The following is a 24,084-nucleotide window of genomic DNA, read 5'->3' on the forward strand; positions in this document are numbered from 1 at the left end:
TTACTTCCCCGAAGATAAACACGCCATTACGGCAATATAATAATAATAAGGTGTTAATTTCTCGCACTATCCATGAGGACGGACGGACGGACAAACACATGTGGCGTCGGCGTTCGTTCAAACGCTCTGCATCAATGACATAGTACACCTATAGTAATAATAATAATAATAATCATCGAACGTCGGCAGAAAACAGTCGTAGTGGTTTATTTTTCTTTCGTACATTATTATAATATATTTTATAATATATGTGTCATATTATACACAGTTGTTGTTTGTTTACCGACGAGGACGGTTCACGCGGTTTTCACCGCATGTAGGTACGCTATACTTGATATTATGTAGATAATATACAGAATGATCGTTTTCACTAAAATATATTACCATCTCGCTGAACAATATAATATTATGTTCCTGTAAATAATTGTATATATATGTAACCTATTGTAAACCAACTCCAATGGCCTTTGACGCCGAGGCTTAATATAAATAAAAAAATAAAATAAAATATTATGTTCACTTTTTTTTTTCAAAAATGTCGTTATCGTTGTTGAAGTTTTACTCTGCTAATACAGCTAAATGAAATCATTGGTAACATATGCATACAAAAAAGTAGTATTATTACTTAAGAGTTAAGATGACCACGTCGTACGCATAACACATTAACATTTAGCAATTTCGATTTTGTGTTCTTAAAGCAGCTCAGAGTGAATTCGTCAAAATAAGTCAAGAACATAATATTGTACTATATTATTTATATTCTATCGTTAATTTTATATGATATTTTAATTGTTAAACGAGTTATATGGCCTATGGGTATAATATAATGTAATAAGGTATAGATATTTAAAGATGTCCATCTAACTATAAATATATGAGTACGGTGTCAACTTAAACTTAAAAACATTTACAGTTTAGACGAGGGGAGTGGAATGGGTACAGGCTGTACCGTACAGCAGCAAATTGTTAGAAAACTATAAAATATTTTAGACGAAGATAAATAGTAAAAATAATAAACATTAAAAACGCAAAACAGTTACAAAATTTTACAGAGTAAATGTTTTAAAAAATAACGCTTTTAGAGATAACGAGAGAGTGTAGAGAGTGTATGCTGTTAAAAAAATCACGCTGTATATTATATTTCATTTATGTGTACCTAATATGTACAGTGCGTTAGTATTTAGTGAGCACGCACACGCATAGATAAGATAGGTGAAGAGGACACGTCAATATATGTATACAGATACACACACGAATCGTTCGGGAAAGTGGTCTCCACAGATCAAATATTTACTCAAAGAAACCAGTTTTTTCCGACTTTTTTTTATCATAGATACCGGGAATGAAAATAACAGCTAAAACCTATAGGCCATAATATGTATTATATAGCTTTACGTTATATTGTATTATACTCGCATGTTATGAGATCACCTCGAGAGCCGTATAATATTCATAATACGAGTAATATTTCTATCACGAGCGCTATCGAGTTTAATTTTTTCTTTTTGTTTTGATTTTTGATAATCACAGAGCACGTGTTATTGATTGTCGTTTGTCACATCGTTATAATAGATCGGTACATATCATTGCAGTCTTCGAATCGCTTCGATTTCTGATTTTTTTTGTTGCCTATAAAATAGATTTGTTGATAATAATTGACCTTCTCTGAACTTATTATTTTTAAATTTAGATCGATCATTTTTTTTTTTTGTCGTATATTATACATTTATACCTTAACACTTTAACATTAATATTGAAGTATACCTTACCTTAATGTAAAAACTGCTGTTGCATTATTAATTCAACGTTCTAAGCTAGTGTGAAAGGCTTTTTATACTTTGCATCCACTTTTGACAGTGTTTACAATCTATACACACAGAGTGGGTTCGACGTGGGCAAATGGTGGCAAGTAAATTACCAATGTTTGGAGAACTTGAGTGCGTCATAATTGTACACGTATATAATATCATACATATCATTATAAATGTATACGCGAGAATGAACTAAGGAAACATAATTCTCTATATTCTTATAACCATACTTGGTTGCAGAGAAATTCGTTCGTTTTAATAATGATGTATAAACATATAAAGGTATTACAATATTACATATTCTGAAGTCACAAAAGTTAAATTAAATTTAATTCAAAAATAATAATATGCCTACTTATAATAATACATCGATAATAACTTTATGATTGACGAGCGTATTTATTATTTTTAAATATTAGCGTTTACAGGTCGGATTGAGAGTAAAATAAAATCCTTTATCGTTTAAATATAATAAAAAAGAAACGTGAAGTTACGGGATCCAGTCCAATGGCATATATAATATATGTATATAATATACCGTTTATTACAATAGTTTAAATGACCAGAAAAAAATAACTCAAGTGATTATGATATTATATTAAAGCTCTCCTTCATTAGAAAACAGAAATCATAACCTATATGAAATAAGTAACAACATTTGTCTTCATTTCGAGAACTGAACAATAAAATATATTATACACCTTCAAATAGTGGGACTAACGCTGGGTGGCCCCGGGCACTGGACAGAACATCACGATTAAACGTAGTACGGCTATACACTGAAGGTTAAGCGTGCACTTGACATATTTAAGTAGAATTTAATAAAATTGTTTTGAATATTTGTCATACACATTCACGCAAAACGAATATAGAGACGCTTATATTGTTAAACTGTATAGCACAATGCAATTATTATAGTTATTTTTAATGCCATTCGTATATTATTATTAGACATTAAGCCCGTATATTATGTACTTTAATATACGGATAATATTATGTTATAATAATAATAATATAGTGTAGGTTAGGTACTAGGTGCCACTGTACACGCAGTTCAGCTGACGGAAATGTACATAATATGATTACAAGCTGCGCACAGTAAACACTACGCGGCCTAATATCTCTCGCGACAACGTCCATTCTGGTACTACAAGTAATCGTGTTTATATTTTCGTTTTTATAAATTTATTTTTTCTAATATCGTAGGTATACTGCACACGTTACCTATACCTACATTACCTACAACATACTTAGTTACATTCGTGTACATACCTATATACATATAAATGTAATATAGCTGTCATCGAGCGTCCACGTCGTGCGCATCAAACTATATAACTATAATAGCTAGGTATAATATATATGCATATTACATACCTATATAATATTTACCGCTATAAGATCAGGCAAATGTTCGGGGGAGGTGTGTGTGTGTAGGGGGGTGGGCGCACACACAACCTAGTTGCGGTTGCGGTAACAGACTGGCGACTGCACTACATGCACAATATGTATATACATAATACAACGTAGGTATATTATATTATTCTCGGACTATATAATTTTTTATCCGTTGCCCGCAGTTTCATACTATATATAATATACGTGTTACGTGTAGGTACACACGCGTCAGCCGTAAATACCGACACGGGTAGGTACACGTATATATCATAATATTATATAATGTTAACACAAGCACGCGAACCGTTTAAGACGTTCCTATATCGTGCAACTATATTATTGTAGCCAGCGCGCGCGCGAGCGGTCCATAAACAATGCAATAATGCGAGACCCAGTTTACGCGTGACTGAACCGTTCGGAGACTTGAATGATCGGCTCGTTTTATTACTATTATTTTGCGCCAAGTCTTCGCGCACAAACATAAAGTTATAACTACACGCTCCGAGTACGGCGACCGTCGTTTTTGCGTTCGCACGCGGTCATTGTCGGCGTGTCGCGCGTACACGACTGTTGCGGTGCGTTTGCTTTTACGCCGCCGCTGTCCGTTGAGGGAGGTCGCCAAAAACAATAGACCGCGACCGTTTCGCGCGGCCGAGTATATAATATACCTTCTAGTCTTTCTACCGACAATATACATATACATACCCGCTGTATCATCGTGTACCATGTATGTATACCTATTATACACACATCACGCGAGTCTCCTATTTGGCTCACTGCGATATAGGTATATATCGATGTGATAACGTAATAATAAACTGGACAACAGTATATACTTATACATATATATAATATTCTGAACGCGCGCACCGCGACCATGTACGTTATTATATTATTACATTATTGGAACACCGGTTCAGGGGTTGGACAAGGGTAATAGACACCCTTGATTGGCTGTTATTCGATAAATTGATTCGCATCATGCAGAAGTTGTTCAACATACGTTTAAACAGTCGTAGAAAACATTATAGAATAATCATGGAAAATCTGTTTAGGACGACGCTGCTGCAGACGATTCTATTTATTATATTAATATGGCGAGAAGTGAAACGGCGCAACGAGAGATGCTCCTACAACTGCTGCACCGCAGTATACTGCAGTATCGAAAATAACGTTGTATAGACCGTTGGGCTCGAAGTAGAATAATTGTGATTTGTATCGTTATAAATATTCATTTATATATTTTTATTTATATAAAATATAAAAGTTGATTTTAGACACCTAAAAAATAATTAGTCTTTTGAATTCATTGAAAAGATTATCTTATTATTAAATAATGGAGCACGAACATTGAACAATATTTTATAATTATTTTAAGCAAAGAACAAATTTTTTAATTTATGCATACAAGTTATTGTATTCATATATTTAACATTATAATTATTATTATTTTTAAATTAATATTTGAATAATTAATTTAAAATTGACCCACTTTATCTTGTTCCTATAACATTTCTCAGATCCCCATAAGAGATTTTTTTATCGTTGAACAAATAAAGTGCTCGAGGCTTACGTTGTAGAGAAATGTGAATTTAATGCCGATTACCTCGTTGGAGGTATTATAGGCAATGATGGTTAAAATAATAATAATAATAATAATATTGTTTAGATACTGCAATGACGTATATACTGTACAGCTTATATAATTGGTGTATTATACAGTACTGTCCATTCTGTTCAAGTCACACTCCGCCATTCACGCCGCCGTCAGCTCAAATGTTTATAGATACTTTATAGTTAATACAATAATTATATGCTTCTAAAGCGTACATTATAAATAATTATTTGGTGTAGTCAATAGTATCTACCTGGTGTATATATTATATATTTATTTTTATGTGATGTATTGTATACAGCATAATAAGATATATACAAGTACGCAGAGCCGTTGAGTCGTGTATAATACGAATTATGTTGCGAACAATGATTGTTATTCTGGATACGATGTTAAATTGCCATCGTGAATTACAACTGCAATGACATAGGTACACTTATTATAATATTATGTAGGTATTGTGAACGACGAGTGGGCAATAAATAATAATATTAATGAAAAACTCTAACCGCACGCGAATTTTGTCCTAGGCACGATTATAAACTACACAAACTATGTATTTTATATTTTTATATTTTAGATGCATTTAATAATACTGATGATGGTACGAAAATTAAAAGAATCTAAGTACCCCAAAGCCATATCGTTTTTGGACACTATGAGCACCGATGATGGAAAATTACACTCTAATATTGTAGGCTCCGTGATTTTTGTGTACATAAGAAGTAAAGAAGTAAATGAGTCCTAATATTACATTGAAAATAAACAATTAATTAATATTATGGTATTGAACTGTTGAATAATAACTTCGAACTTATGTCATTGACTCATTGTGATACCGCGACAGTAAACACGTGTCTTGATAAAAATGTCAGATCGCTTATATCTGTATTTTTAGTACCTAAAGTATTATTTGGATATCACCGCAAAATTATTGATATTTTTTTATGTTTTATTTTAACTCAAGATGAGTTTGAACCTTGAGCTGATAAAATATTTACTATAAATTACGGGGATTTTACATTAAATTAATAGACACTATTGGACATTAAATGCCATCAGGTATTACTAGCTATAAATATATTCATGTAATTGAATAATTTTAAAAGCTAACAACCAATAAGGTTATTGTTTATAAGAAAAAAAATCAAAGAAGATAATATTATAATTGGATTTTTTATCAACATACAATTATATTATATTAAAGACAATGATACCATAGCTGGCTATACCATAATACAGTGTGTAGGCCGAAAATATATAGTTAAATAATGATTTTTTTTTTTTAAATCGACCATTATATGGCATAGAAACTTACAATAGACTGCAGGTACCGAGGTACAACGTAATTATATTCGATATTATAATATATGTAATACAAAAATCTGAAACCGTGTCATATTGAAAATCAATTGAATATAAAAGTATAAAATATTCTCCAATGCATAAAAATATGTAGTAATATAACATTTTATTTTTACGTAAAAATAAATGCTAGCTATATTTTGGGCCATTAAATAAAAATGCAATTTGCATCAACTTCTGGATCATAAAATCTATTTCTATTAATTTAAACTTGTTGTATTATTATTTAATATCGATATTAAAAGTCTAATAATAAATGTCCACTTTAAAATTAAGTAGGAATAGTAGTAATAGGTATACGACATTTAAATAATTTAAGCCAATTTCAATTGAAGCAAATCACCAAATTGTTATTTACTATATTATAATACACTTGAAAATTCTATATCGGGGGACCGTATACCTGATAGACTGATGTCATTAATCTTATAATTATGTGTACAATTATTAGTCACCATTATAATTAGAATATAAGACTGCATATGGATTACGATAATGTAAATGCATACAAACTTTAAAAAAAAATTGTTTTTGAAATTCTATATCATATTATATCAGTCGTATAATAATTGTATGGTATCTATTGTTATTTTATCTGTAATTAATATTTATTTCATGATATATACCTATTGTTTTAATTTATTTATCTATCAAAATAATTATTCAAGTGCAAGAGCAAAGATATTATATAAGATATATATATATATGCCTACATAGTTCAGCACTGTTGCCATTTTTATAAATTTATTTATTTTTTTTTTTTTTGGCTTATTTTTGGCTATATAAAACATATTGAAAGCATATAATAATATTATATAATAAGAGAATAATACCAAGATAATGATTACTATACATTATAAGAATTATAAGATGAGCACACCATGCACGTGCGGCGCGGCAGTTCTGTGGACCGGTGGCACTGGGTGTCAATTTTCACGAGACCGAAAAGCGTCGTTTTCATAATATTTCTATGTTATATATGTTGTGTATAATATTATGCTGTGTGATGATGATGTATAATATCATACACGAACGCCGTTTTCGGTGCGTGTCATGTGTTACAAGTATTTTACGTGTACCTACACGATGACACGGACCATTGCCCAAACGACACCGTCTCGTCTCAAAGGTCGGCCGCCGCCGCCGCTCTCACCCGATACGATAATAATAATAATAAGACTTGTCGGATCGACGCGTAACGTAAACACCAATTGTGGGACGACTGTCGCGCGAATCGGTCGGCATCTGGCGTTCTTCAACACTTCAACCCCTTTTTATTGCCACCGATTTTTCAAACTGTCGACACTAAACAGCCGGCACGATGCGCGCACAATAATAATTACGCTATACCGTGTGCATGTGTGTGTATAATAGCTGTCACACGCGAAAGTAGTATATTAAGCATAATATTATATATGTTATTATTTAGCGCGAGACGATTTGTTTAATGACCGAAACGTAACACGATATTGTTCATTAATATTATAATATTGTGTAGGTACCTGCTAATATGATATTTTGTTGTTGACGACAGATTCGAGGAGACCGAGAAAACAGAGCTAATTGGGTGCACTCTTTTACACCAACCTGCACTCCGCTAAAACTTGCAGCAGTTACAATAATGTTCCGAATTGAGCGTTTGGGACATAGAATAATGTCCATAATATATTGGACGTAGTAAAATACTCAAATAGTGTGGTAATAATGTATACGAATAATGTTTAAATACGTAAGTATAGGTATTAATTAGATGCAACATGTAGTTATTAAGTATGTATTGTGTTTGTATATATAGTTTAAAAACTGTTGCGCGCGCATACATTATATTATAATTCTTTTTTTTTGGGGGGGGGGAGGGGTTGGAAGTTATAGGTTATAGGTACTACAAGAGTGCATACTTATTTCAAAGTTTTTTAATGGTGTCGAGTTTACAATACATAATAGCTAATGATACACTACAATTTTTGTTTTATCGTACATACTATGACAAGAGACTTGTGGTGTTGAGGTTATGAGGTTATGACCATCGTCGGACACGACAAATTATCATTTCGTCCGAAATTTTTTATAAATAATAATAACAAGAGATTTTTTATTATTAGTCATTAGATAGGTATATGCCATAGAAATTTCAGTAACTCAAATAAAAAAACAATATGGGTGAATGAAATTAAACTCAACAATTCGACAGTACCCCTTGATTTCTTAATCGCAAAACTCGCCGTAATACACACCACACATAAATGCATACAAATATAACGTAAACACTATACTAAATGTATTAATAATATTATGATACTCTAATAATATGTATAACATACTTTCACCTATTCCTATAATAGCATGAAATTATTATTATTATTTTATGCGATATTGTTGTATATTATGTATAATATCCTCTCCTCTCCACTGCTGCAGATCTCTGCCACAGCTAAGGCGAGACAACTAGTGTATAATGATCGATAAATCTTTCAACGTATCGGTAAATTACGTGGCCTCCGGCGATAATTCAACTGGTGGCCGGCGAGTTTGAAATAAAAAGTGAAAAAGGGGGTACATGCACGTGGTTGATTTATATTATATTAGGCCGGCAGTGCACTTTTACGAAACTGGATTATACGCGTCGCGTACATAGGTACTGTCGTCGACCGGTTTGTAAAATTTCATATTGTATCGTTATTATTTCAGAGTTCTGCACAGACCGATGCAGCGTCAGGGTAAGTAGATAATAATATTACACATACCTCTATATATATAATATATATCATAATATACGAGAGAGGTGTAACTTTTTATTTATATTTTCCACAAAGTCGCGACGGACTTAATAGAAGACGTACTACATATATATATATATATATACGTCTTCCGCAGACGGAGATAACGGCTGGTTTATCGTTTATTATTATATTATTATACGATATATTATATTATAATAATATGTATATACCTTTTATACGATATTATAAGGGACTACGCGACGACGCGACCGGAAATGCATGAATGACGGTCACTGTTGCCACTGAAAGGCCGAGCCCCTGCGGTCACCGAGATGACAACGGGTTATTGTAATGTGTGCGTGTCTGGACCGCACCACATGTTATTCCCGGTCCATTGCGGGTGTTGATTTAGGACAAGTGCAGAGCCCTTATCGATATGACTATTATGGTGTCTCCATTACACACACACACACACACACACACACACACACACACTTACGCACACGTCATACACGCTTACACATACACAGTATGACCGAAGACTGTTCTTCAAACAGTCGATCCGCTATCGAAAGTAAAATTGTTTTTCTTTTTTTTTTTTTAACCGTTTTGGTTAATATAATGCTGCACCGTCGTGTTTATTGTCCGTGGTAAGTTTCCGGTGTCGGTTAATTTCGTTCAGGAATACGAATCTGACATTCAATGAGTTTCGATTGTATCTATTTACATATTATAATATCATACATATGTATATATGTACCTACCTACTTCTGGTTGGAACTCATAATAGTGCAGTCGAGACGAAATTAATTCAAAAACTAAATACGTTCTTCGCGAGACATTTATCTATTATTATGACACCCGTTTGTTTATTTCACTAGACACATTTAAATAACGTCTATTATAATGTACTAATCGTTCGAAAATTGTATATATTGTACAGTGTTTTATACAAACGATAAAATCAAGATCGCACGCTGTGCTTCAAACTAGTTAATGTTATTTATTATAAAACGGAATTTTTGTGACCGTTTACGGAAACCATTCATATACGAAACACATCACATACGTTAAACATATTATTATTATGACGGGCACCGTATATATACGAAACATAATATTTTAAATTAAAATTTCCAAAAAAATAAAATTACTGAAAACGTGTAACTTTAGAAAAATCCGACCGACCACGTTAGGCTCATTTACTTACATTTATGACTATTGTAAAACCTGCATAAAAGTACACATTATGTTAACCTATATATTCGTGTATAGATGTACCTACTTCCTACGTCAAACATCTATATATTATACTTTATAACTTTGAATACGATTAATATTTTTTGGTAACTGTATTCGCTTGCACAATGACGACAGACCAAATGGCGAATACCTAATAATAACATAACATTATATATATATGTTACGTTGGCAAACCGCAAAATTACACATATTGTATATAGATGCGCGTAGTAGTAGAGCTAACGGCCATCGCAGTTACGGTCCAACAGCGCTTATACATATTTTAATATATAACGTACCAACAACCTACTTTATATTATAAATATAATATATAATATGTATATTGTATTTGTATTATATATATATATAGCCACATAAATGAGACAATAAGATAAGCTGACCGTAGGTTACCGTATATTATCGGTCCACATTTATTATGATATGGATAATAGTCGTTAGCTGTTTGTTTAAAAATTTGTGTGTAACAAGTATAATAATATATACACTGAACGTATAAATTAGGCACCTATACCCATAAAATGGCTGCGCTATAGGGCTGTCGGCTAATGGCTAGGCGATAATAATGATAGGATATTATATATTATTATTATTATATGAATTATGATATTATTATTATATATTGTAGTCAGGAGATTAAAATATTGTAAAAATATGGTCGGAGTGTAAAATTAAATTAAGTATCGCGTCACGTTTTGGATAGAGCCAGTCCGGCTGCAGTCCGCAGGTACCGAAGTTATATGATTATGGTTATTAGGCATGTGTCACAGTCTCACAATAAATATCTGTATTAACGATCGATACGAAAGTATAATAATAATATAATACTGGTGTGAAACCCGACGGCGAACAGAGACAGTTTGATAGGACTCGATGGGGGTTCTCGATTTTCTTGCCGGAAAAAAAAACATGTAGGTACCACCTATATTATCTATACCTGTACGATAGTAATATGATAATACGTATTGAATAAAAAACTTCAAAAAATGATTAGGTAGTATACAAAACCAATAATTTTTAATAAAATGATATGTTGTTATAAATTCATTGACAATCTTATACAAGGCCGTGGGTCGAAATCGGACCTACAATAATCGGTTTTTACGAGTGAAACAAATTAAAGTTTGGCAATTCAAATATTTAATAAAATAAAGATAAATATAATGACTATCAAATCATAAATTTACTCGTTTCAATAATACCCAACAAACATACTGTTCGAGACACACGTTTCATTTACACACAAATATAAGTAATTGATTTGTCATAAATTATAATATTGAAAAAAAAACATAATTTTGAGACCGTAGGAAGTAGGAAGGTTTAGGTGTTGGAGAAAATGTTAATTTAATAAACAAACCATAATAATAATAATATGCACTTTACAAACGAGTAGATATCAGATATGTATGCGTTACATAATTAATATTCTGAAGAATTATAGGTTTTATGTAGAAAAGATTACTGAATACTAAATATCTATTATATAATGATAATATGAACAACTTCTAAAATAATTGAACATTTTATCAATTGTTCGATTATATTATAATTAGGATTTTAATTGACAAATTAAATATTTAAAAAAAAAAAATGTTCACAATAAATAATTGAGGATGTATAAATTATGTATAAAAGATTTTCTTCACGGATTTTATCTGATCTAATTAACATAAATAAACTGTACTAAATAGATAATAAGTACCCAACACTGCAGTAACACGCTTTTTTACGTAAGACATTAATCGAACTGTAGAATAATAAAATATTACATTGAATTGAAAAAATCAATAATAATGACATACCGTCTAGATGGTCACTATTCTCAAAGACTGGTACAGAGTTTTTTAAAGTATGGTTACAAACGAAATGTGTGACATGTTAGTCTCCAACAGCGTATTACGCGCATTATCTATAATATCATAGTGATGATAGTAATTATAATATAGTTTGTGTTTAAAAGTTTAAAACAAAATTAAATTTAAAATATTTTTTAAACGACCAATCGGTGTGATTTATTGGCCTCAATTTTTTCAGTCTTACAGAGATCCGTGACACGCCGGTGGTGATGTAAAATTTTTGCTTTGCGCGTTATCTCTCTGCCCCGGCGTTATCTTGCATTCAAGTCATCACGTCGGGCTTCGCGGTGAACTGCATAATAATATTATTATATTACATAAAACTTATCACCTATAAATGTTGTTAGATGGAAGTTTTTTATTAAATGAAATTTTCACTATCGTCACTATCGTTTTCACTATCATTAGTTGCCAAGGACAATTTCTGAAGCAATGGCGCGTCCAGGTAACTTTAATGGCGTGCTCGAATCTTTATAGGTGCTTCCGGTAAATGAGCTGGTCGTGCTGCAGCAGCAACAAAGGTCTCGGAGGAAAACCGTTCGGAACCAGTCGATCTAGGTATAACTGCAGTGGTATTGGAAAATGGAAATTACATTGGTAGGTAGGTAACACGGAAGCTAAGCAGTGTCGTATGGTAACCTACCTGTATTATAATATAATAACGCCGAGCGGTTGCAACCTTGACGCGGACAACAGCAGACAGCGAACATGATAAAATAATAAAAATAATAATAATAATATATACCTACACCACTCATGCTATTGGTGTGATTTGTTACTGTCACGGTGTCGCCAAGACGTATCAAGATCTCCTCCGGGGCTACCGGTGTATACGCGTCCACTTGACGTGCATTGTCCATTGTGTATCCTTTTTATATAATCCGCGACACACAAACACACGCGTGCGCACGCACACACGCACAGCATCCGCGCCGCGGTGAGGTATATAACAATAATAATATGATATTGTTATTAAACGAAGGTATATATATATATAATATACTGCACATGAATGGGTTTCGGTACACACACATATAAATATAGTATTATGTATGTATATAAGCCCACGCGACGCCCGAGACCGCCCGGCGCGCTAGACTCGGGACAATTACACCCCCAACCAGAACCAGGTATCCTTTTTATTTATATTTTCTTATTATTATTATTATATATTTATTTTTTTAATCCGGATTACATTGCCGCCGCCGCCGCCGCGATGTGCTATACAGTATATATATATATGTGCTCTTATCGGCAGACCGGATCATCTATCTTCGTCCACCGACCTGTCCATTGTTGCATTTTTTTAATTTTTTTTTTACCAAACCCCCCACCACCGCATCGTCCATCGTTTTTGTGTTTATAATATTGATACAATATTATTATCATAAACATTTTATATACCTATACTACTCCGGATATAGCAATCACGATGCTGCGTCGAGTCGTACCTAAATACGACATGTCCTGCTATGCGTTATGTCCTATAGGGAGGTAAATTCATAATGTAAAAGTGTACCTACCTATATATTATAAGCACACGCGTGTAAGCATAAGACGTTTTAAGGCCATGATGAATTCTATTCTTTTTTCTTCTTGTGTATGTGATTTTTTTTGTCATATTTAGCGATTGCAGAAGAAAGTATAATAAGGTACATAATATCATATCTCATATAATAATATGATGGGTCATAACTGTTTGGTGCATAGAATATAATACATTATTCGATTCATCGGCCGGTCCCTATAATATGCATATTGTATAGGTACGAAAGAATACGTGCGCCAAACGTCACGGTTTCATTTTAGCAATTCTTCCTCGACAGAGAATTCGAAATTTGCATAAAGCAATAAACTTATGACTCTACCAGTCTATAATGATTCCAACTAAATATATATAAAAAAAAAAAATGTAATCTTACAACAATATTATAATATCGCATATTGCGTAAAGTGTGTATGTGCGTATGTAATATAAAAAGTAGATATTTAATTATTATATACTGATGTCATATAACTGTTTATATATATATAATATACATAATCGACTCAACCGACATAATATTGTTGTTATATACGCATGCCAATCACTAAAATATTTACAAATAAACTTGATAATTCACAAAAATTTCTAATCGAAATTATCATCTGGTTGATTAATAATTATATTACTAATAACATTTTTGAAAAATACACTCTCATAACTTACTTTTAAATCAAATTAATCAGCTATAATGATATAAAACTACAACGCCATCACAATACTAGGTATATTTAATACATAGAAAAAAAATATTTTTTTAGAAACTGACCTATAACAATCATATCAAATCATAACATAAATAATGAGGTCTGTTTAAAGATGATAAAATACAGCTGATTATATTTTATTTTAGTCATAATTCATGTGAAATGAATATTAATTATTAATTAATAATAAGCAACACATGTTGAATTGTTGAACTTAAAATCATGTTATGCAAGTATAGATTACGTAAATATACATACAATATATTATATAGGTACAAACAGCAATTATTAAAAAATGGTGATTTAAAATTTCCGTTAAGGCTTAAGAACCGTTCTAATTTAAAGCATGGTATAGGTACTATCATCTTCGTATACGTCATATACATACCAACATATTGAAATTGTTGAAATTAAACTACCGATGTATAACTCAATGAGATTAATAAAAAGTTATATACCTACTAACAAACATGAGTTATTATACTTATCTATTACTATTATTATTATATTAATTCCCATAAAACCTATATAAAAACGTTGCAATCATTAAAATTGGAAACATATCCGACTACCCAAGTACTATAATATTTTAATAGGCTTAATTTTTTTTTGACAAAGAAAAACTGTCATAATGTATTTCTTTTGAAAATTGTTATAGAACCTCATCAGTATATTAATATTAAGTATGTGTATCGCCTTATTACCAGAAAAATATTTATTTTTTCTGTTCTTTTTACTATTCAATCCTAATGTGTTATGTATTTTTTTTTTTACTACAGCCGAAGAATCTTGAAAACTCGAGCAAAGTGCCAAACCCTTCAATTATATAGACAACGTGTCGGTAATTTCGGGTTGTATTTGAAGAATAAGGGGCGTTTCGTTACGGGTCGGTTGTATAGTATATAGGTATATATACAGTTATGATTTGTGACTGCAAGTCAAACGCTATTTAAACAACTGAAGAAAAAAAATGAAACTGGTTCATTTAACCACCCTATAAAAAGTAAATTAAAAAACATAATCAAAGAAAAATAACACTCTCATCTCTCTTTAGAAAAATATATATTTAATTACCGGCCTGGTTGACACTGAATCCAATGAACATTGACACGACCGGAGAAAAAAAAATGTGTTCATTATTATTATTTATATGCATTCGCTTGCGGAGTGATGGCAGTCAATATTCTGATTACAAAATGGCTATACATAATATTATATTATTATATTAATATATTATGTTATAGGCAGGTTAAACGCATTAATAGTTCGATAAATTATCGTTCTGGAATCAACGTGACAAGGATTTCTTTTTCACAACACTAAAAAAATCGCCATCAATGCGTGTTTTTATAATCCATCAGGACCACCTGATCGTATGACACGTAATTTTTTTTTCCCACTGAACAACGACAGTGTTTATACCTATACGGTTTATTCCGATATAATTACACTTAATGCCAACCAGTTTTCATATGTCTATCAATCAACTAACCGGTCGGAGTTCGATTGAATCGTCTGAAAACTTTCCCTTTCTGCAGCGGCGATGACAAACGCTGCACATGCCCTGAACTCGATTGCCGCCGCACGCCACCATCGTGTTCGCGTCTGTCCAATGTTATAGTTGGTAGGTATAAGTAATGTTATTATAATATTTTTACGGGCACATAATACCATACTAGCAATATATTTAGGTAAAACAACGCGTATTTAATGTACTATCTGCAGATTTTGATAAAGAATTTTAAGGAAAAAAAATATAATTATTACACGCCGCGGAATTATAATATGATATATTATTATACTATATTATTATAAGTTATTATTTTAAGTTAAAATGGTGAATAATGTGTAATTTGATATACAGCATATAACATTAAAATTTTTAACATCTTTACAGCTAGCTTGCTATAAATTTGTTTAATCTATGACATCAAACGTACATTAAAAAAACGTTTTAAACGTGTTTTTATAAACGAAGACTATACGTCGTTACATGTACAATGTATATTTATTATTTTTTAAATAGTAACGGCGTTTATATATGTTCAGTTCATATTATGTAATGATATACGTACTAAGCTGACTGCAGGCCATTTTGTGGGACTTGATACAAACGGATGAAGTCGGTTACGTTGGATATAACAGATTACGTTATAACGAAATTACTATTATTGAAATGTTTTTAATTGTCTTGGACTTGTTTTTTATTATCAATAAAATACAAATGTTATAAATAAAAATGTGAAAAATGTATTCGTTATAAGCTATTACAATAAGTGTTTTTTGCTTGTTTTATCTTTACGAGTGCCCTCGAGGCGTGTAGCTGCAGAATATAAATTTGTGGCTCGTATTTTTTTTATTTTTTTTGGAAACCAAAACAAGTTTTGGGTACATAAAAATCATTATCGAAATCAAGTTTATGAATTTTATTTTTATTTTTTTTTTGCCAAATGACATGTAAAAAAAAATTAACAATTATATATCGATAAGCAAAAAAAAACCCTATTTCCAAAATCGCTGTCGTCGAGCGATATTATACTGCTTTTTGTTATTATTTATTATTTACAACTGCGGGTGTATAATGCGCTCTAAATGTCTGCAACTCCAGCTGGTTTAACAGCAGCAGCGGAGGCGTTAAATTTATAGATCATTTTATACTCGTTGTATCGTCTATATTATATTATAATATAGGAGCTATATAGGTGTTGTGTGTAACAGGATCGTTTCTCATGTCCCACTACAGGTGTGAACGTGCCCTTTTAACTAAAATAAAAAATTCAAAATATATACCTACGAGAAAAACATCCATCGACGATCGACGACAACGATATTATTACGACGGACTGCTGCAGTGGCGTTGTGTGTGTGTCCAACATTCGACTCGTCCACGATACCTACGACTGTAATACAATAACGTATGTATATGTATATATAGTACTATGTACAGTAATATTATTGTAATAATCCACCAGCGATCTGTTATGTTTGCACTGCAGCGAGTTTGGGAAAAGACGGTGGTGTGATAATAATTTTATCGTATATATTATTATACAGAGTTGTGTTTACTCTTCCCCGAGAACTATTATACGGAGATAACTCGTTTTCACATTTAATGCGAGGTGTTCGTATGTATTTGTGTGTGTGTGTGTGTGTGTGTGTGTTTGAAAGAGAGAAAAAGATAGAGAAAGAGAGAATTGTATACAGAGTGATTCATCTATTGCGCATAATGCATCTCTAATCTCTCCTGAACAACATTAATTTCATTTAAATTACGATTTTTAGAATTTTTAAGTAGATATCTATAGGTAAAGGCAATAAGTACTTACGTGACCGACCATATTTTTATTTTTTCAAATACCTACTATGATTTTGTTAAGCATTACATCAAGCAAGTTGATCTTTTTGAAAATGATAATCGTAAGTACCTAACGATGAATGTAAATCGAAATTTTAACTAGTAGACTCAAGTGAGGGGTGTTGGTCGTTGTGAAACGCTAATAGATTAATATTTCGATAACTATATGATTTCCAAACTTAAATAAAAGAGGAGATATTCTAATTTTAAAAAATAAAATGATTTTATCTCATCCAAAAGATAAAACTCATTAAAATTGTATGTAATTACTAATCTTCTTGAAGATATTACGGTCCAAAAGTATAAGCTTAAAGCAAGTTCTAAAGACCACCGAAGTGAGAATACAAATAGAGTACGATTAAAAGGTAAATGCAGCCCATCATGCTTGGCGAATCATCTCTTAACCTCTTTTTTTAAAACATGCCTGAGTTATAAATTACGTAAACGATTACTGGCCAGATGTTGGACGAAAGGCTGCACGAGAGAGTCTCATCGGCGAGAAAATATTTCACCGCGAGTTTTAATAATAATATTGTTATTATTATACAACTACACCTGTCGGTGTATTCGCCGCTTTTCGAAATTCGTCAAAAACATATATAAGACATCATTCTCACATTGCATGGAGGTAACTATAACCATATTGGTAGTATCGTCAACGATATAAGTACGATACGTGTTATTGTTGTTCGACTGCGGCACAAATTCAACGGTCTTGCACTGGCGGTGGCGCATTATGTAGGTATATGATGTATTTTCTCTTTGTGTGCCTAAAAACAAGACTGGAATATTTTATTTTATTTTTTAGTCGTTAGCGCGACTGAATGGCAGGAAATCTTGAAATATTTGTCTTATTCGTCCGCGCTGCGCGTTTAGGTATATATAATAATATTATATTGTATATACACACACAGAAACGAACCACGCGAACACATCGTAAAAAAGACGCGTTTTAAAAATATCGAGTGAGTCTATATAATATGTGTTATAATATACCTACATACTTTAATATATATATATATACACGATATATACATAAAAACTCAGATGTAATGATCATTTTAACTGTGGAAACACTGCACTGAGCACTCATTATCTCAAAAAGTGCGTATTGATTTTTTTTTTCAACAAATGCTCTTGAGAATTAAAACGTCATATGTCTTACAATAATTATTGTATAATATAGTTAACTTCATAATTTTATAATTTTTTTACTTTTTAAAACGACAACGTAATACCTATACTATAATTTTATGTTACGGTTATACATACAAATATTTTCTATAGACAACTGAGCTGCTCGCTGTAAACAACCAACCGATATAATATTATGCATTGGAAGCGCCGGCGAGAGAGGTTATTATAGGAGCAGATTTTTTCACAAAGCCCTAGAAAATTTTTTTCTTGGGACGCCCAGCAATTACTGGTAGGATAGAATTTTTTTCTATCCCACATAACAATTTTAAAATATTTTTTTTACGCATACGATTTGCAAATCATTTTTCAGTTATAAATTCATAAACGTTTTTTTTGTTGATAAATGTACTAAACAATTTAATAGCCGACAAGCTTATCCATCTTAAATGAATTTAGCATTTTTACGATATTGAATATTCAACACTAATAATAATCAACACATTCCAATTAATCGATTCTTGATATTTAATTGTAATTCAAAAATGAAGAAGTCTGTCATCATCACTATTATAAATCCCATGGAAGACGCGCGGGACCCCTTAAATTGTGTCGTCCTGGGCGGCTGCCCCTTCTGCCCTTCACTCCTGCCGCCGGCGCTGTGCGTTGGATATATTATACAGACGTCAGACTATACACGATGGGCATGCGCGAAATTTTCGAACGCCACTCACGCTGTACAATATGAAACACATTTTGCATTGTAAAACCGCGGTCATCGCTATTATTTCACGTGTTATTGTCGCCGTGAACGATTTTACAATGAGAACATTATAAAACTGCAATTAGCATGTAATATTATGTTGTGTGTTACTATAATATAGCCTATTGGTGTATGTAACAACAGGTAGGTCGGCGTAGTAGAAAATTCGCAACAAACGTATGCTTTTAATACGTACAATTTTAATATTTTATTTTAATGAAAATACGATTTTACCATTTGATTACTCATTAGTCATTAGTTCATTACTCATTACCTATTATTATTGTACGTTTGCGGTCTGTAATTATAATATCGATTATGCACCGTGCGAGCGAGAAAAGTCAGAAAGTGGGCAGACGATAGGCGTTCAAATTATAATATACGGGTGTACACGCACGCGGTGTAATGCTGAGATGGTTCAGAGGCGTCATAATATGCGGACGTCAATCTCTGAACGCATAGAGTTTTTCAGCGACAGTGCAGGTGATAAAAAACAGAATAAAAAATGATGATAGTCGATTTGAATATTAATTTTATGGACATTAAAAACAAACAGAAATTGGATTTTAATAGCGACCTTCCCAATAATAAATTCCGATCTTCCACTACTTAACTCAGAACATCACTGTTTCGTGTTATATTAAAAGTGATAAAATATTTCTGCTCACCATTTTCAAAGCAACTAACGATTATGCGCCACGGGAACGAGGAAAGCCGCAAAGTGGGCCGAACGTGGTCGATGAGGCGTTCAAATAATACCACGGTATATACGCGCGCGTGGGCAATGTTGGGATGATGGTTCCGAGGCCTTCCACGCGGACGTGGATCTCTACACACGCGTAGTTTTCTACCGACAGAGGTGATAGAAAACAAAATTTAAAAAATGTTGATAGCTGATTTGAATATTAATTCTATGGACAGTAAAAGAAAAAGAAAAAAGAAAACGAAATCGAATTTTAGTAGTGGTGGTAGCAGCTACGACCTGCACGATAGCTATCTTATCTCGGCGACTTGACGCACAGAACATCGTTTCATGTTTTTAAAAGTGATAAAAGATTTTTGCTCTCGAGTTTCAAACTTAACTAACGATTTGTTTTTATATTAATTATAATACAGTACGATAATAAGCCATTTATTACCAAGTGATTAGGTATTTAATAAAATGAACAAACTATGTGCAATAATAATGGATATTATTATTATATATTTATCCTTTAAAGAGACACGCTTATTAATACGATGAATGACTATTATTATTATATAATTATATACATTTATCACCGAAACATAATATAATAGGAAATACAATTTATAACAATATGAATGTCCAGAGTCACACGAACGATGATATTTTAATACCTATTCTTAGTTTAAACATCTAACAGATATTTAATGAAACTTCTTCTAATAACCATTGAGAAATGACTTTTTCCGAGTACAATAAAAATACACGAATGCAATGCAAATATAATATGTAATATGCTTATTTATTTATTAATAATAATAAGATGTATTGTTTAAGATAAAATATTGTATGTTTAATTTCGATTGCATTTTTAGGAAAAATACAAATTTGCAGTATCCATTTGATAATATTACAAAATACGTTATGCGGATGTAAGATGATAATAATATATTGATTATCGACATTTACAAAATACGAATTATAACATAATATAACCCATCAGCTATAACTTCGACCCTGCACTCGAAACGTAAAAACATAAATTTGTCGTCGAATGTCGAAACGATGTTATACTATTACCTATACAATATAATTTAAAGAACAGTTATAGTTTTATCGTCAAGAAAATAATCAGCAATATTAACAGTCATACAATAATAATTTGTCATTATTTTTTTTTCGTCAATACCGCGTCAGACACGTCAGACATGTACAACAACTGAGTGAGATTGCCAATATCCGCGGGACGACACGTCGTCGTATAGACTTGCTGGGATTGCGTAACACTTAACACTTAGCCTGCAGAACACTGCGAGAAATATACTTGTAATATTATTTTATTATAATATTATTATTATTATTATTATAGCACGTCGCGTAATGTAACAGTGATTTATAGATCGGCCAATAGTGCAGAGATGCGAGCGGAAAACGTAAGTGTCTCGTTCTTAATGTAATAATATAGCTAGGTAATATTATTATTATTATTGTTGTTGTAATGTGGTTTCTTTTTTATTCCTTTTCTCCACTGGCTGCACACAATTATGTTAACGATCGTAAATCAATAATTGTTTTTTTTTTTGTACAATATAATATATTGAGATGTGCACGGACATTATATTACTATATCCATCATCGCACTAGACAGAGTCGTATATAATATTTGCAATCTGCTGCATAGGTATAAGGTCGCGCCGGTTTATGGCCTATTCTCATTCCGCGTCGTTTTAACGCTGTATTGTAGTTTAGTATATATACAGCAGACAGTAGTCGCTGATAATTAATAGTATATTATTATATTATACAACTTACAACTGATGATTTTTCAAAACTCGTCATTTTTTTCACAGTCCGACAATATCTCGGTGACGATGTATTTTTTCAAGCAAATCTATACAAATAAAACCCTATTGGCGCACTGCAATATTGATTTAATATCTCATTTACCACATTATTTAAAATATCAATTATTTATCTTCTTTTCTTAGTGTCTGTTTCTCTAGTATATTATCTTATACTAATTCTCCACACTATAATAACGCCCACAATTATATGATTAACATTTTTACAAACTTCATCCACATCATACTGATTAGTTACTTATATATTTTAACACCTTGGGCATTAAACACTATACGCACTGTGTTGCTTAATTAATCTGCTGTTAATATTATATTATCCAATGGTTGAACTAAATATAATAATTTACATTCAAATCACAATAAATAAGTATACAGATTATAAAATGTATTTTTATTTACCCGTTGGCGTCCACAGAGAAAAATCTAATATATTAATTTTAATTTTAGTCATAATATATACATCTAATTAAGTAGATTTTATAGACGTTTTGGACGTTGCTGGGAAACAAAAAAAAAATCCTTTTACACCCAATACGGATTTGTTGACATTTTGCGTCTATAGTCACAACTGCAACCCCAAAATGCAACATAAAATATTATAAACCAATTATAATATGTGACGTTGTGTAAGTATACACACACCATTGTCCATTAGTAAACATTCACTGAACGATAATAATATTATATCGAATATTCGTGGTCATCTCCATCGCCCACTGTGCTATACATTACAGTGTATAATATTATTATTATTATTATTATATAGTGTAGTGGCAGTCGTAATGTCGTATATATTATATTATGTATCTGTGCGTCGTCACGGATGAGACGGGCCCCGCGGCGGGTGACGAGCCAACCGCGGACGACCACAGAACGAATGAATGAATTGGCATTCATCGCAGTCGTAACCACCGGCCGGAGATAAAATAAAAAACCGTTCACGGACCCGTGACCGAGAGGAAATTGACATTGCGACCATATTATTATTATTGTATAATATTATATTGTAACGATAATGATGATTAATATTATTATCACCGTCATCGTCATTGGGCGGACTGCTGCTATCGCGACAGAGGGCTGTGCGCAGCCATTAATACTGCTGCCTAACACGCAATGATTATATTATATCATCACATTATAGATTATTATTATTATACTGTCTTATGCGTTACTATATAAATAATATTATAATATCATACGAAGATCGAGTTACAGCTTTTTTTCCTAGTTCGGATGTGTCAAACAGACCTTGTAAAGTTGAAAGTCGCCGCGTGCGTATATATTATAGCATGATGATGGATGTGCACGCGGCGAATACACCGCAATCATGCTCCATTGACGACATTAGTGTACAGATAGTGTCAACACTCAATGCAGGTTATACAATTATATAATAAAAATATATATTATTATATGCATCCAGATTGTGCATAATAAATCGATATACCTACCTACTTGCGAACGAACAATTATGATGCTTTTGGTATTTCATCACGCGTACAGTCAGCACTTCAAACTGCATTCTGTACTATATGTATACTCATTATAAGTATGTATTGCAGAGAGGGATTCTCCTTAAAACACGAGGGGGGGGGTCGTTTAAACCTTTTTTTTAAACATGAATTTATTTTTGAGTTGGATACAACATTATTTATTTCTGACTAAGTTTTCGTAAGGTTTTCATTGTCACGGGTATAGTATTAAAAAAAAAAAAAAACGTTTTCATGATTTATATATTTTTGTCTTGTAGAGGAAAAATATCGATTGACTTTCAATGGTTTTAATTAATATGTTTATTTAAATATTCTGGTATTCTGAAATTTTAGATTTACAATTTATTTAATATAACTGAAGATTTAACCATAATCATTATGAAAGCGTAGTGCAGATATGATTTTATTGGACCATAGTACCCAGTACCTTAACTTATCTATATTTGAATTCGTTCACACATTTATGTGTTCAAAAACAGTCGTGTATACTTAGTACTTGCGCATAAAATAT

At 31.9% G+C, this 24,084-nt stretch overlaps 1 protein-coding gene across 3 annotated transcripts in view; it reads right to left on the minus strand.

Annotated features, from left to right (window-relative positions):
* Positions 1-24,084, minus strand: part of LOC107173257 (uncharacterized) — a 99,991-nt gene that overhangs the window by 52,912 nt on the left and 22,995 nt on the right. Inside the window, exon 3 of one of the 3 annotated variants that reach the window (XM_015523726.2) lies at positions 17,073-17,178. The exons of 1 other annotated variant lie outside the window; for it this stretch is intronic. In XM_015523726.2, coding sequence (XP_015379212.1) covers positions 17,073-17,087 — 15 coding nt within the window. In that variant the 5' untranslated portion in view covers positions 17,088-17,178. Of the gene's footprint in view, positions 1-17,068; positions 17,179-24,084 lie in introns of all 3 variants that reach the window. One more of the 3 variants, XM_015523727.2, reaches the window with a different exon arrangement.

This window comes from Diuraphis noxia, unplaced genomic scaffold (genome assembly GCF_037042655.1).
Source record: "Diuraphis noxia isolate RWA-SAM2 unplaced genomic scaffold, SU_Dnox_SAM2 contig0004, whole genome shotgun sequence".
Lineage (NCBI taxonomy): Eukaryota > Metazoa > Arthropoda > Insecta > Hemiptera > Aphididae > Diuraphis > Diuraphis noxia.